This window comes from Rhagoletis pomonella, unplaced genomic scaffold (assembly GCF_013731165.1).
Source record: "Rhagoletis pomonella isolate Grant_MI unplaced genomic scaffold, Rhpom_1.0 Rhpom_scaffold_00005, whole genome shotgun sequence".
NCBI lineage: Eukaryota > Metazoa > Arthropoda > Insecta > Diptera > Tephritidae > Rhagoletis > Rhagoletis pomonella.
In genome coordinates this window covers 40,475,400-40,492,508 of record NW_023458559.1, presented here as the reverse complement: position 1 = coordinate 40,492,508, position 17,109 = coordinate 40,475,400, and the positions used below count along the sequence as shown (strand labels likewise).

The 17,109-nt window shown below is 34.8% G+C and overlaps 1 protein-coding gene across 1 annotated transcript in view; it reads left to right on the top strand.

Moving 5' to 3' along the window:
• LOC118740103 (phenoloxidase-activating enzyme-like) overlaps positions 1-17,109 on the top strand; it is a 33,822-nt gene continuing 16,713 nt past the window's right edge. Inside the window, exons 1-6 of the mRNA XM_036471597.1 lie at positions 1-31; positions 198-355; positions 436-627; positions 703-772; positions 1,102-1,262; positions 1,343-1,397. Coding sequence (XP_036327490.1) covers positions 1-31; positions 198-355; positions 436-627; positions 703-772; positions 1,102-1,262; positions 1,343-1,397 — 667 coding nt within the window. The remainder of the gene's footprint in view (positions 32-197; positions 356-435; positions 628-702; positions 773-1,101; positions 1,263-1,342; positions 1,398-17,109) is intronic.

Sequence of the window (17,109 nt, the reverse complement as noted above, 5' to 3'; positions counted from 1 at the left end):
ATGGATAATCTAGCCAGTGTAGGATTAGCATGTTTGTGCTGTCTAAATCTGCTCTTTTTAAGAGTTAATGGCGGTGAGAATAGGAGTCAATGAAAGGACTTCAATAGAAGTGGTTGTGTCTGTGGCAAACAGATTTGCCTTTTTTAGATGATTTTAACTGAAAGAAAAGATAATTATAATTTACATACATATTTTAGATTTTGTGCTATGTGAGACCCCAAATGGCTCAATTGGAAGCTGCAAATTACTTGTTGCCTGCGAGAGTCTTTATAATCTTGCAAAGAATCCGCAAACGGAAGAGGATGTGCATTTCTTACGCAAGAGTCAATGTGGAGTCGCAAATAATAGTCCACTTGTGTGTAAAAATTACTTGAGTGAATTTTTCACAGTTAAAAGCAGTTAAGAATATTTTTTGGTAATTTTCATAATTTTTAGGTTTGCTGTGCAGAAACCCAAAATGAAGTAGCTACCCAACTATGTCAAACACCAAATGGAGAAGAAGGTAATTGTATAGTCATAGAAGAATGTCCGCCTTTGTATAAACTGGCATTGAAGAAGGATATAACGCAAGCAGAAATAGCATTTTTGAGAGGCAGCAAGTGCGGAAATGAAGTCGATAGCAGAAATGTGAGTATTTTAATTTGGCGGAGCAAGAAGTTGATTCATTAGGTAATGGATTTCTTATTTTGAATCTATCCGCAGGTTTGTTGTCCAAAACTGAAGGCATTGGACACTGCGCCAAAACCAAAAGTTCGTGCAATCTTCGATGAAAGTACGTACTGAGATACATATGTACATACAAATCGTCACCTTCAATGTAAAATGTCCTATTAGATCGTTTTCGGAAACACTTTTTTTTAAATATTTTTATCGAAATTAAGAGCCATTCATTATCTAGGTAAATGTAAAAAGTTTTCTTGCTTCTTAGGTACAAATTTAAAATTGTGGTATATGACCTCTGCATTGATGGTGGAAATGCAAATGCAAAATTTTGAAATGCAAAGTTAATTGTAAAGAACTCTAAAATACTTCGAGGGGTTGAAGTATATTTCTTCCCTGATTCCCTTCTAAAAAAGTTGTGTATGTATGTATTTTCAATAGTTTCCGACATTGCAACATGTCAAACACCAGACGGACTAGCAGGCGAGTGTATAGCCATAGATGATTGCAATGCCTTGAGTTACCTTTTTCAAAAAGAGCAATTAACGGCGGCTGAATTGTTATTTGTACGGCGAAGCGAATGTGAAACAGGAGAGTCTCAAGTGAGCTATACTTCTATTTCCTCAATTTTGAATTTATTAAACTGACTTTCCGTTTAATTACTACGCACATATGTATGTAGATTTGCTGTCCGAAGACTACGAGTAAAGATGACGAAGAGCAGAAAATTAAAAAAGGTATGGTTTTTGAAATTTATTTAGCTCCATTTGTTAAAAAGTTTTGTTTTAAAAATAAAACTTTTTTGTTTAAACTAATCAAAATACTGGTTTATTTTGAAAGTGGCATAAGTCACTTCACAATTTGTGTGCTTAAATAACCGGTTACTTGTGTCCGAATTCGTTCGTTATTCGATCAACTTCATCAACTAAAGGTAGATGTTAGTTTATGATACATTCGGTTAAAAGTAGTGAAGTGAACCTTCATAGAAAAAATTCCAGAAAGGAAGAAGTTTGCTAAATAATTATTTACCTGTAACTTTTTTCACATCCGCTTAAGTTTTATTCACTTTTTATACCCGAGCGCACTTGTGCACAAGGGTATTATAACTTTGTTCACATAACGGTTGTTTGTAACAGGCAAAACGAATCGAGATAGATATAGACAAATGTATACATAAATGATCAGAATGAAAAGAGAAATCGATTAAGCGCTGACTGTCTGTCCGTCCGTCCGTCCGTCCGTCCGTCCGTCTGTGCACACGATAACTCGAGTAAAAATTGAGATATCTTAACGAAACTTGGTACGTGAACTTCTTTTGGGCGTGGGACGGATGGTATTGAAAATGGGCGAAATCGGATAATAACCACGCCTACCTCCCATATAACGGTAATTTTAAGAAATACGAAAACTGCGATATTTTAGTAACTACTGAAGATAATTCACTCAAAATTGATACTTACAATGAGTTTCAGACGGAAAACATGAATATTATAAATTTTTGGAAAATGGGCGTAGCCACGCCCACTTATGGTTACATGTGTATATCTTGGTAACCGCTGCACCAATTTCTTCCAAACTTGGCACAGTTGTTGGTCTTAGTACAGCATACTAAATGGCTGAAAAGTTTAAAAATCGGACAATAACCACGCCTACCTCCCATATAACGGTAATTTTCAGAAAAACGAAAACTGCGATATTTTAGTAACTACTGAAGATAATTCACTCAAAATTGATATTTGCAATGAGTTTTAGACGAAAAATAAGAATATTACAAAATTTTGGCAAATGGGCGTAGCCACGCCCACTTATGGTTACATGTGTATATCTTGGTAACCGCTACACCAATTTCTTCCAAACTTGGCACAGTTGTTGGTCCTGGTACAGCATACCAATAACCACGCCCACATCCCATATAACGGTAATTTCGAGAAATACAAAATCTTCGATAAATCAGTAAATATTGAAGCTAATTTATTCAAAATTGATGATTGCAACAATTCTTTACCAAGAAATACGTTTATGACAAAATTTTGGAAAATGGGCGTAGCACCGCCCACTTGTGATCACATATATGTATCTCGCTAACCGTTCTAGCAATTTGTACCAAGCTCGGTATGGTTATTGTGCTTGCCACATAAAAGGAAACCGTTGAAAATTGTTGAAATCGGACTAAAATTGAGGCCGCTTTTCATATAAATTTCAGATATGCTTGAAACTGCAATATTTCGAAGTTTAGGGACGCTAATTTACTTAAAATGTATACACCCCGGCTTATCATGTATTGGTAGCTTTCGGAAAGGTGGAAAACATATATTTAATACTTGCGCCGGGTATTTAATGTTCGGCTCCGCCCGAACTTAGACTTTCTTACTTGTTTCTTTTTACACTTGTCTATATCAATCTCGATTCGTTTTGGCTGTTACAAATAACCATTATGCGAACAAAGTTATCTATTATACCCTTGGGAAAAAGTTAGGTATACAAATTTCATAAGTTCCTACAAATTAAAAGAAATTAAAAAAAAATCTTTTTAAAACACTATAGTCTGAAAATTTAAAGAGAGTTAAATAAAAAAATTAAATAAAAAAAACACATATATATACATATACATACATACAATTTTCTCAAAACTAAATTTGATTTAATTTTTTTTTACAAAAATAATATCTTATCATTAAATTAAAAGAGAAAAATAAGAGAAAAAGACAATATTCTAAAAATCAAAAGAAATAAAGATAAAAATTTTTTAATTAAAATAAAATTTATTAAACGGTTGAAGGGCATCACTTATTTCATTTCCACTCAGTTAATTTCATTGCATTTAGTTTAACTTCACTTCACTTTACTTCATTGGATTCGTTTTTAATTTCACTTCACTCCATTTTAATTAATTTTATGTAATCCTCTCACTTATTTTCATTTCTTATCATTTGCTTTCTTTTCATTTAACTTTGTTTCATTTCCCGTTTCTTCATTTCACTATACTTGATTCACTTCATTTATTCTCATTTCATTACATATGTCTACAATATTTCTCCTGACTACATTTCGTTTCGTTTCATTTCATTTCATTCAATCTTACCTAAATTTCATTTAATTCCATTTAATCTTGTGTTTAAAGTTATGATATTTAAATTAATTTCAATTATGTAATTTCATTTCATATCTCTTCATTTCATTTCATTCCATTTCCTCAAATATTGTTTCATATTATTTATGCAATTTCATCTCACTTCATTTCACTTTTTATACCTTTCATGAGCATGAAATGGTATTATAACTTTGGTTCGATGTTTGTAAGTACCAGAATAAGAAGAGATAGACCCATTAAAATGTATACTTAAATGATCAGAACGTCGAGCTGAGTTGATTTATCCATGTCCGTCTGTCCGTCTGTCCGTCTGCTTGTATGCAATCTAGTCTCTCAGTTTTCGAGATATCCGGATCAAATTTGGTAGGTGGGTGTATTTTTATAATGCATTAATCATTTGTCGGAACCGGAAGAATCGGACCACTATGACATATAGCTCCCATACAACTGATTGTTCAGATATGAGATTTTTCGTTATAACTTCTCCATTTATGCAGCTACGAACATGAAATTTTGCAGCACTTGCACCCATTATCAACAGAATACTTACAGTGAATAAATAATATAAAAAAAACTTTTTAATATACAACGCTTTTATAAATGGACTAAAAAGTAGAAAATAATATTTCTCAGTCCCATAGAATTTGTTTTGATAACTTTTGATTTTGAAATTTTGACAAAAGCCATTATAAACAATCTATGAAATTGAAAATGAAAAACGCGGAGCGCATGCAATACAAAGCATTCGATTTAATTGACAATAGTCAAACTACATAACGTAGACCTAAAATTTCTACAGCGAAAGAAGAACTTTGAAATCGATTTTAAGCGGTCGTTATTCATATACCCACATACATACATACATATATTACTTTTCATATCAATTAAAATGTATTACATGCACCCCACGCTTTTCATTTTCAATTTCATAGATTCTTTATAATGACTTTTGCTAAAATTTCAAAATCAAAAGTTATCAAAACAAATTCTATGGGACTGAGAAATATTATTTTCTACTTTTTAGTCCATTTATAAAAGCGTTGTATATTAAAAAGTTTTTTTTATATTATTTATTTTCTACTTTTTAGTCCTGTCTGAATAAAATTTTGCAATAGATATTAAAATAATTCAACGATATTAATAGAAAGGTGCACACACATGCATTTACATATGTATGTACATACAAACGAGCACCAATTAATTTTAGTTAAAGAAATGGCGTGTCGTCTATTTCCGCTGTAGCAAACGTAGTACATAGGGCGACATCTAGATGTTATCTACCTCGCCCAATTCACTACAGATGTCGCCCTATGCACTATGCTTTTTTATAGGAGCTTTTCAAAGCAAAGGTTTTATGGTGTCGGACACACAGCATTGAAAGTTTCTGGATCCACAACATTGAAAGTTTCTGGACACACAACATTGCAAGTTGATAAAAGCGTTTTAAAATTACAAAGTTCGGGTCACTATAACCTATAGCTCCCATACAACTGATTGTTCAGATAAAAAATTTTTCGTTATAACTCCTCCATTTATATAGCTGGGAACATGAAATTCCGCACTGTTTTCAACAATTATCAAGAGAAAACTTATAGTGAAAATTAAAAAGATCGGATAACTATAACCTATAGCTCCCATACAACTGGTTGTTCAGATATGAGATTTTACGTTATAATTCATCCATTTATGTAGCTAGGACCATGAAATTTCGCGCTGTTTTCACTCATTATCAACAGAAGACTTACAGTGAAAATAACAAAGAGCGGGTCACTATAACCTGCAGCCCCCATACAACTGATTGTTCAGATATTAGGTCTTTTATCATATCTCCTCCATTTATGCAGCTAGGAACATGAAATGTCGCACCATTTTCACTCATTATTAACAGAATACTTACAGTGAAAATAACAAGGATCGGATGACTACGGCATATATCTTCCATACATCTGATTGTTCAGATATGGGATTTTACTGTAAAACTCCTTTATTTGAACAGCTAAAACCGATAAATTTCGTAAGATATTTTATAAATAATAATACAAGGTCTACTGAGAAAATCGTCAAAATCTATGCTGTATAAGCTTTATCTCCTATAGCACTGCTTGTTCAGATACCAGTTTTTGCGATATATCTCCTTTATGTAGGAAACTAAACCCAATAAATTGTGTTACCGGTTTACATACCGATCACATAGCAGTAAAAATCACTTATATTGGTGCCATATAAAGTATATCTCCCATACCTCTGATTGTTTAGATGCGATTTTTTATATAAGTACGTAACTCCTCTATCGATGTATGCAGATGTATTCAAAATTAGTAATCTGTCAAACTAAAATTTGCAGATGTTCATGAAAGGTATGAAGCCTTCGGCATAGCCGAAGACAGCGCTGCTCTTACTTGTTTTCATTTAATGTACTTTCAGTTCATTTCATTTTCTCTCAGTTTGTTTAATTCAGTTATTTTACATTTTAGACCATTTCGTTCCATTTTATTTCTGCAAATTCCATTTCCTCTCACTTCGTTTTAATTTCGTTTCATCTTGTTTCAAATAATTTTATGTAATTTCACTTCATATTTTTTTTTTCATTTGAATTCATTTCATTTTCTTTCACTTTATTTCCTTTTTATTTCTTCTCACTCACTTCATTTTTCCTCACTTCGCTCTCATTTCATCCTGTTCCATTCGGTGTTATTTAGTCTCACTTCACTCCAGTTCTTTTTGATTTAATTTCCCTTCTTTTTCAGTTCATTTTATTTCCACTTATTTCACTTAGTTTTCCCTCACTTCTTTAATTAAATTATTTTTTTTTTTCATTTTATTTCCTCCTCTCACTACATTTCCCCTCACTCATTTCACCTTTTCTCACTAAATTTCATTTCACTTCATTCAGTTTCCTCTCACTTCATTTCTACATTTAATTTCCTCATCTTTGAACCCTTAATATTTATCCAGACAATTATAAAAGCTGACGGTTCAATATCCTGCGCCTGCATCAGCAGCATTATTGTTTTTTGCAGCATATGTACTATTTATGTAGATATATCCGAATATCGCTGGCGGACACTATCTAGCTAAGAGCTTTTATGTGAAAAAAACCGCTATCTGATAGAACAAACTAGCCAAACTCAGAATCCGCCTCAATTTGTTTGGGTCTACATACCACAACTAAACGAAGGCATTTGCATACAATAGAAAGCGTGGAACCAGCCAGGACTGCGAATGTATCTATTTGCATGTAGCGAATTGCAATATAGTATTGAAATATGCAATCTCACACATAAATGAGAAACACTTTTTTCCCATTTTTTGTTTACTCACGTGCGTGTCGCGTTTATATATGTATTTGTATGCGTACGAATTGGTGCAACGACCTATGAAATTCAGTTTTATTAGAAATGCAACACTGCGAAGGAAACATTGCATCTCTATTTCATTTTTGCTGCTAAACTCCAACTCTAAAACCCTTTGGCTAGCCAGCTAGTTGCCTTTGTAATAAAACGGTAGCCGCAAACAAAAACAAATAAATCCTAGTTGTGTTGGTAAAAGCAATAATGGCGACATAAAAGCTTACAACAACGGCCAACACGAAAGCAACAACAATTACTAGAATAATAGTAATAAGAATAGCAGCATTGTAAAGTTTTCAGCTGAAAATGGAAATACTGAAATATCAACCATATGCATAAAACAATGCTCATGAAAAAAAAGAGCTAAGTATGAATGCGAAATACAATACTTATTCGCGAGTTGAAATTTGCGGGTAACAATGAAAATAACAAATACCATTTCCATACTAAGTATTTAAGCGAAAAAATAAAGAATTTTATAAACAAACTGCAACCAAAATGGCTAAGAAATAGGTAAATGGCAAATTCAAATTTTGAGCTTAGTACTGAGCCGGGGTGAGAAATATAGTAGATAATATATCGCACACGATCTTGAAAGCTGACACAACTCATAATGACATGTTCATCAGTAAATGCGAAAAACTATTTCAACAAATTATAACAAAAATTTGCTTCAGATTTCGCTAATTCCTGGATAAATTTCAACGAGAAGCAAGTTCTTTCATGGTATTCAGAGTAGCTTGGTTCTCTATATCGATGGCTTAGTGGAACATCGACCTATCTCGGCAGCCGGCTCGGAAACTCCCCATCTAAAAAAATGTATGAAGAACGCCCTATCTCAGAATTTGGTTGAAAAAAGCTCTATCTCAGAATTCGACTGAATAACGCCCCGTCTCATCTTCCGCTTCCAAAACGCCCTATATCAACACATTTTCAGTGGAGACAGAACGTTTTTAAACCAAATTCTGAGATAGGGCGGTTTTTGATCTAATTCTGCGTAAGGCATCTCCAACCAAATTCTGAAGTGGGTCGTTCTGAATCCATTTTCTGAAACAGCGTGTTTTCAAAATGGCTGCCGTGATAGGTCGATCTTCCACTAAGCCGTTTTATAAATTTTTTATTTTTTTTTTAAATACCAACATTCAACTCTGGATGATGTACGTTCCTTCTACCTTTCTTTTTCAACCTTTGAATGAGCTTATTGGCGAAGGAAATAAAAAGGGTGAGAAAATACCTTTCCAATGATACCTCACAAGTCTAAATCGGAAGAATTTAGGTTCAGTTATTCAAGTTTTTCTTATACCAATCTTTGAAAAAAGTTAAAAAAACAGCATCAAAAATCCCATTATTATTATTTTTTTTTAATATTTTCATGTATTTTTATTTTTTAAGCTTAAACCGTTTTGTCATTTGAGGGATTCTTTCAAAAAAAAAATCTTCTATTTTTATTCATAAATAACTCAGTTTTTGAGGTATTTTCAAATCGGTCCAGCTCGCTTAAATCTTAATATTTTTCCGAAATATTTTGGTGGACGTCTTAAAATATAATAGATTTTATAATTCCAACGGAAAAACAGTACCGATTTTTTTTTTTTGTATTTTGAGTGATGCAGTCTAATAAACATACACACATGCAATTCCTTTGTGTGCGCTTTTTTCTGTAGACATTCTAATTAAATGGTCATTTTACTTTCCAGGGAGTCGTAAAGTAAATGAAATTTGTCAGCAAAATTGCGTAAAGCATATTCGTCATATATACTCATTGCTAGTTGAATTGTTTTTCCCATAATGTCCTCGGGCTATTAAATTTTAGTGTCCATCGTTTACTTTGTTGTCGCTTATGGCAAGATTTGGCGTTGATTGTTGGTTAGCCATAAGACAAAATATTTACTTGCTACAAGGCATTTATGGTAGAGCAAATTGATGGAAGATTAAATTTTCGAATGAGAGCAAAACTGTACGCTTTTTAATTGACAAGTTTTATTGCAAATTGTGTTTCAGTTCGCTCATCCTTCTGGAAACATCAATCAATGACTATATATAGTTTATAATAAAATCGATTCTGTTTAATTAAATGAAAATAATATCTTTATCATAGAGAGTTATTAATTCTAAGAAGTATTTTCGCCAAATTTTTTCGGTTTAAATAAATGCTTGAATGCAAAAGATTTTGTAACGAAAAATGACTTTGAAAAAGGCACATCGATTTAGATCTATACCAAAATTTGACTAGGTTTGAGGGAAATTCGCTCCAAAATAAATAAAATTTGATAAAGAAAGTGTGGAAAGTAAGGCAATTGCTTCTTGACGTGCAGATAGTTACAGTCAATGAAGTCCAAATAGGTAATCGGTCCATTGAGTCTGCAAGGTAGAAAATTCGGCGCTATAAAAATAAACCTTTTCTCCCGCTAAAACGGGAGATCTCTAGATTCCTTGAGGTATTGCCGGTAGAGCATTGTGTGAAAGCTGAACGTCGTTATTTTGCATACCAAATTGAGTAAGAGGTGGTAGAAATGCGTTGTGAAGAATGTATGTACATACATAGTTTTCGAGTGTCACGTGCCTAAAATCCACGGACAGAAAATATAAGAAGAAGAACATATTTGGAACTCAGCGGAGGTCAGCGAAAAAGTATTAAGACAGCTACTTCAGTTCGCGGGTTAATGCAATCTTTTATAGCATCACCTCTGTAGTTTTATATAGTATATGATGTGATTCGTTCTTTGGTCTTCGAGAGATATTTTGTAGAGGTAAGCACTGCGACTAATAGATCTATTTTCAGAGATAGGCCGTTTTCAAACTGGCTGCCGAAATAGCTCGATCTTCCACTCAGATATCGGTATATTTATTCACATATTTTCATCGCGTCGATTACCTCAACCAGCTTGTAAGCAATTCGAGACAAATATGTTATAAATTGAATATGTTAAGAATCATGTAACGCCTACTTAAGTGAGAATGCAAGCACTATAACGCGAACGCTTCTTCCGTCTGTTTACCAATTTTTCGAATTTCTCAAAAATTCCGCAATCTCTGCGACATGGAAGCTTTTGCGCTTCATTAATTTATTTTGCGTGTACGCTATGACTCACTCGAAGCTATGCGATAGCAGCTGTTGATTGCTCCTGCATATTTTGCCAAGAAAATTTTTGTTGATTTATTTATGTACAATCATTGTAGTGATCTTTTCTGTCGTCAGTTGACATATCATTGCAGCAGTGGCATTAAACATTAATTCAGGTATCTATGTACTATGTACGTAAAACTAAAATACAGTGACTCAAACATATGACCACGTGTTGACTTCATTTAAATATTCGTAATGTTTTTCGAGCTAAATTTTAGTGGTTATTTTTCTATAAAAATACCGTCCAAGCTTCGCTCGAAAACATACACAAAAATCATAGTTTCAAACTTTATACACAATTTTGGAAAATTCAACACCACTGCTATTACTACATACTAGTATATGTAAAAAATTTCAACTCTTTAATCTGAACATTCAATTAGAACATTTTTGGGTATGTAGTTTTATAGCCTATACAATTTTTGTCTAATGAAGTGCAAGCTTTAACCGGAAAAAAATCCCGTTGATTTTTGAGATTTTTTTTTGGAGACTACTTTCTATACAATTTTCTTTCTATGCAATTTTCAAAAACTAGCGTTGATTTTCTTTTAAATTTGGTGCTAACCGTCTCCCGCGTTTTGTTTCATAAGAAATTCATGATTATGTACATATATGGAAAAAAATATAAAAATTCTCAAAAATAAATTGGATTTTTTAGCCGTTGGAAACTTGCACTTCATTAGGCTAAAATAGTTTGGGCTATAAAAGTGCATACCTGAAAACGTTCGATAAAATCTACGAATTAAAAAAAAAAGAACACGTAGTCATTTGTTTGAGTCACTGTATGTAGATTTTGTTGTGTATATTGGGTCATATGAAACGTGTCCGTGGGTAAATTTTTGAAGCAAATTTTCATGAAGTACATATTGGCCCTTACTATAAATGACCTTTTGTCATTTTTCGGATAATTCTATCCGGGTAGAAGTTCTGTGGTTAATCAGCGAAACTCTTGGCCAAGTGATTTTCATTGGCTCTTTGGTCGGCCTATTCTTTAGCATCAAGAAAGTTTAGCAGACTCCGAAACAAATTGAAGTTAGCCGGTGTAAGGTTAGGGCTATACGGTGGTTGCACTAAGCCTTCGAAAACAGTTCCTATTCAACAAAAATGTGTGTGGCCTGGTATTGTTATAATGGTAGACATAGTGCATATTAAAAAATTCCTTTCATTTCCACCACATGGTCAACATAGCGTCTTCAAAGCCTAGATTGACGACAAACAAATAAATCCAGGCTTTGAAGTCCTTTGTGAAGGATCATCGGTCTTTGATTATGATCGTTTGCTTGTCTTTATTATCCTTCTCCTTTTATATGATTTTTAGATTACTCAGGTGATTGATGTTTAGTGCCTCCGCTTCCTCCTGACAGCTAGCATGCTGGTCCTGTTGAACCATTTGCATTATTCCAGCGGCTTTTCCTGTGATTAGCAGACCAGAGGGAGGTCCACCTTTGCCAGGATGTTTCAAAAATCCACAGACACTTTTCTTATGACCCATTAACTATTTGCGTATGCGTTTATGCATATCGCGCCTTGATATTATTACTATCTTGCTTGATGCTGATGCTTATTCCGGTGGCATCTTTGGCGGTGTTTGAATTGCTATCGAAATTTAGCATTTCATTACCAATCAAAATAAAATAAACGAAAGATTACTTTTCGGCATAAACGCTTCTTACACTACTACTACATACACGCCATTACCACCCATCACTCTGTCTTATGGAAATCCCTAAAAGTTTATCCAATATTTATGAAGATATAGGGTATGTGAACATACATATATACATATAAAAATACATAACAATCACTTACTTAAACCGTATTAGTGGCAGCGCTTGCCGAAGAAGACATTTTGTTAACCTAATAAGGGCGGTGTTGGCCCACGGCTGTGCGGCAATGTCTACCAACCGCCCCTACCATCACTGGCATTAACACAAGCAAACACTCTATCCACTTTTTCGGCCTGCAGGCGATTGAAAGTAAAAGCGTGAAATTCCTTCCCCTCACTCTTCTCCCATTTAATGTCTTCTTTTGCTGCCTTCCTGTCTGTTAACGGCCTTCTGCAATGTCTGTGTGTATTTCCCAATCCTGATGAATTCCACTTAAATTCCTGTAATTTGATTTCCGTTTTTGAATTAATACAAAATTTCAATTTTCTCTCCGAATGGTTGGATGAATGCATCACAGCTTCTTTGGCCTCTGCTTACCAGTGTTGCGCGCGCACTGATTCATCTTCAGTCAGCGAGTCCTTTAGCCTGTCACTGCTACCATCATCATTAATGTCCTCAATTGCGGTAGTTTATTTGGTTTCATATATGGAAGGATGTACAAACATATATATGTATATATGTGTACGACTTTATTTCGTCTTTGTCTGATGTTGTTGTGCATAAATTATTGCGCAAATAAATGTTTCGAATTCCGCAAATTTTTGTCAATTCGGCGTACAAATATTGATTGAGTGTAAATACCCACATTTGGAATTCAAAGCGACTAATCTAAATTGGTTTGTTTTTATGGTTAGTAAATTGGCATTCAAATGAATAGGAGTATCTATATATGTATATGTTTGTAATAGCATCTTGCTAAGAAAAATGTGAATCATTTACATTCTAAAAATATTTACTTGATTGTGATTAAGTGGAGTTTGGGAGGGTCCTGATGAAGATGTTGCTGCGGTAGAAAATTGTTCACAAAAGTAGGGTAGGTAAATTCAGTTAGGTTGGGTTTTATGCGATAGCATCTGGTAAGAGTGTAGGGCATAATTGAACCAATATTAGGAGGCATGCTTTATGATGCCATGTAGCGATTTTTTTTTTATACCAAAGCGAGAAAATGTAGAATTCGCTAAATTAAGGTAAGCAGCTGAAGACTAGTTGTGGGCTTACTAGAAACTTCCGTAGAATGGCTGATTCCATCTCCAGTAGTTCGAACTGTGTGTACTTAGAGAGTAAAAAGCAGAGGGCGTTTCGAGGTAAATGCACCACCTCAATTTCTGGCAGTTTGTAATCGAATCTGGCAAAGAAGTCATTAGAGGTTCCTTTCCGCGAGAAGGACTCCTCCATGAACTTTTCAACAGCGACAGCAACTCCCTGGTAATTCCTTTCGTGAAATGAAGAATACTCAGCCATTTACAAGTTGTTTTTAGAAGCGAACGAGGGCTAATTTACCTTAAGCCTTTGACATATATTTACAAGGCTCTGTTCGCCAGGGGTACCACCATTGGAAGGCTCGGAATGTGGTCAATATCTTTATTAGCCCCATAAATGGCAGGAAGGAAATAGTATTTACGATATTTTCACAAACATTTTTAGCTCCGCTAGTGTGATACCGTCGTGCCCCAGTGATTTGAAGGCCCTGAACCTTTGATAACACAAGGCAGAGTCGTTTTAGTAAAAGTTGTGCTAAGCGCAAATTCTTGAAGGTCATCTATTGACCATGGAAATGCGAGTAGATTAAGAATCTCCCCGTTACCCACTGTGCAATTATTAGTACATTTCTTAAAATAGCTCAAAGAAACGCAGTTTCTCAAAGGAAAACATCTAAAATCTTGAGGATTTTTTTGCTATTTTCAATATTTTTGTATGTATCCCGTTTGACATTCCTAATATCAGACCTATAGATTCGAAACTCTGTTTTAAAAAATTCAGGTTCGGCAGCCTATCCACTTCTTCCTGGTCTACTAAACAGGCTTCTTCTCATAACTAATAGGCCTTTGAGTTCATCTTGTCATCAATCGGACTTATCTATGGTGGTCAATTCTCTTTGTCTAGCTCTACTAAAAGAGGCGGCTGTTTTTCAGTGCGGCTTACCTTTATTCATATATTTTCTTTGGTTTCTAGGGTTCCTAGTTAGAAAACAGATCTTCAACCCCTCCCCCAATGAGGGAGAAATCCCTTCATTTCTGCTAGGCAGAGATCAGGAAGTCGGGGACTCACACTCCGAAGCTATTAAGTAAACCTCTGCCCGTTTTTAGCTGCGTTACCGAAGGCAAAGTAAACAAAACTTATACTTATCCATATGCAATCTCAACGGTCAACAGCTCTCGGGCTTAATTTTCACTAGCCTGTGTTTAAAACTTAAAACTAAACTCATAAGCGGTGTGACAATGAGGGAAGCAGTGAAGGTAGTATCAGGAATGTCTGCCTCCATCCTCAGTATTATGAATAGCGAAGTCGGCAGAAGCACCTAAAAAAGAGCACGACATGTACAGAAATCAACAGGCAGCAAAGAAGTGGATTAAAACGTAGCGTCCCGGGAACTATATATCGACGGCTGAGTGGAAGATCGACCTATCTCAGCAGCCGGTTCGAAAACGCCATATCTGACTGAAAATATATTGGAAATACATATGTTGAGGTAGGGCGTTCTTCAATCAAATACTGAGATAGGGCGTTCTTCAACCAAATTCGGCGTTATTGAAAAGTTTTTTGAGATATGGCATTTTCCAACTTCCACTCAGCCTTCGATAGCTAGCGTACCAATTTTCATTTATTTTTAAGTTATGACAAACTCACATACGGAAAAAAACATTATTTCAAAAAAGTCGAAACATTATTATTATAAAATAAATTATTTCAATTTATTCCTGATGACCACACAAGAACTATATTTTTCTGCATCAGTCTGCTATTTTCTTCAAAAAATCTGATTTCATCAGTTACTACTGATTGTATTAAAAAATCAAACATGCAATTGTGGGAACCATAAACTGCTCCGCAAATATAAATGCTTATTATTATTATTATCTTTTTAAACTGTATGTATAAATAGTAAGAAAAATATTTCATGATAACTAACTTAAGAAACCATTGTCTTACATTTTTAAGTTACTTCCATAGCAAGCAAGCGCATGTTGCGAGTCAAAACCATCAACGTTATCTTTACTTAAGTAATTAAGAGTTCTAATCTACCCAATCCCCTATGCAGCTTAACTCATTTAATCGCCATAATTATCGTGTTGTTCAACATGAACTCGAATTAATACTGACTAAAAAATGCATCAAAAAAAAGTGTATACTATTCAACAGCATAATTGCAAATGACTTCAGCAGCGATAATTATCCAGCGCAGTCGCGCTTGCGCATTTAAATGCGAGGTGAAGTCCAAATGGCGGGAAAGCGAGAGAGGTTTTTTGGACAGTTCAAAGCAGAGGATTTGTCTCTAGCAGCTGTAAGTAAACAATAAAGGCTAGGTCTCACGCACAGGCTGCGATTCCACAAAATAAAACAAACACAAACTACAAACTTTTAGAATATTTTCGATTTGGTTCCTAAGTTGCTTAAATTATCAGCTGATCAAATTAAAATTATTGAGGTCCGATTGCAAATTAAATTTTCTATAGATTTGACAGTGCACAATAATAAGGAAAAATAGCCCAAAATATATGTTGTCCATTTGACAAAAACCTTCTTCTTCAGAAAATGACTAAGAATATGAGATTTCAGTTCCCAGTGAGCGGGCATACTTTCCTCAAGCTATATTTTGCAGATAAGCCGACTGAGGATTGAGGATCATCATTTTTGACCACGGACCGCTGATTTGCCGGTCACAAAAAATATATATTAAAGAAGTATTTTCAGTGTCAACCACTCGTATATAACCAGACATCGGGTTTTTCATGGTACGCTAGTCGACGCTAAAAACCATTTTTCAGACGCATGACACTTTTGTTAAGTTACCAACCGCCAATTTTAGTTCTGCATAACTAGATTTCTTCTCATTTGTGTGCGCTTTCTGTTACTTTTTGTCGAGTCTGAAATATCAATAAATGTCTTTCTTCCATTCATACATTTTACATATGCCTCGTATTGTTGCCGACTTTTATAGGCAGCATTTTTTTCTACACTTCCATATGTAGCCAAGAGAATTTAAAACGGCTGCGCGGATGGAGATCTTTAGGTCGGCGAGTCTTATATTTTTTTAGTCTATCATAGATTAGAAAGAAGAAGGTATCGGATATATCGCGTGATCGCAAGCCAACCGAAAACTGAAAGCAATCTCAAAGGTATCAATCTCTTATCTTTTGCAGTGGTCTGAAGTCAGCCAAGTGGGCTTAAGTACGCCAAAGATGGGGAATCTGCTTTCAGCGAATATTTACCATGTTTCTCATGGGATTGAGGTTAGTGAGGTTGGTCTAAGGCCAATGTTCGAGGTTTTCGTCGACTAGGAAGCGAAGTGGCGACGATTTTCGGCCATGTCTATCATTCTCTTCTGGTCGGGATATGGCTTTCATAGCCACAGTCGTCCCCGCCGCTCTCCTTTCAGCCCCTACTTAGGTAGTTTGCAACTATGGGGACGACGATGCTCCAACGAGTCTTGCTAGGTCGCTCAGTTGCCGCCGGGAATAGCTTTCCGAGTTGTTTAGGATTATTTAGAGCAATCCGTCACCGTTGGAAACATTCGAAGCTGTTGAAAGCAGCCGCTATTGAGAGCCAAACGAAGCTGCTGAGAGCCATTCGCCTCAGTTGAGAATCATCTGCTGCACCGCTACTGCTACTCCGCCACTATTGAGAGCCATTAGCTACCTCTGAGAATCATCTGCTGCACCGCTACTGCTACTTCGCTACTGAGAGTCACCTGTTGTGCGGTTAACAGGGCTGCCAAATTAGTTCAAACCGTAACATTTTTGGCACCATTTTGCTTCAAATGGCATTTAATTTTTTAATTTGGCACGAAGTGCCAAAATGGCACTTCTGAAAAATAGTAATATTTCAATATATTTTTGTGAAATTATTTGCTTTTACTTCTTTTTCTCAACTAAAATTTTCTAATTTTTTGTCAATTTTATTGTGGCTTGCTAAGATTTTATTTTTAATATTTTTATTGAGCTTTGTACCACGATTGTTTATTAGGAAAAATTGAAAAAGCAACAAAGTCTAAGC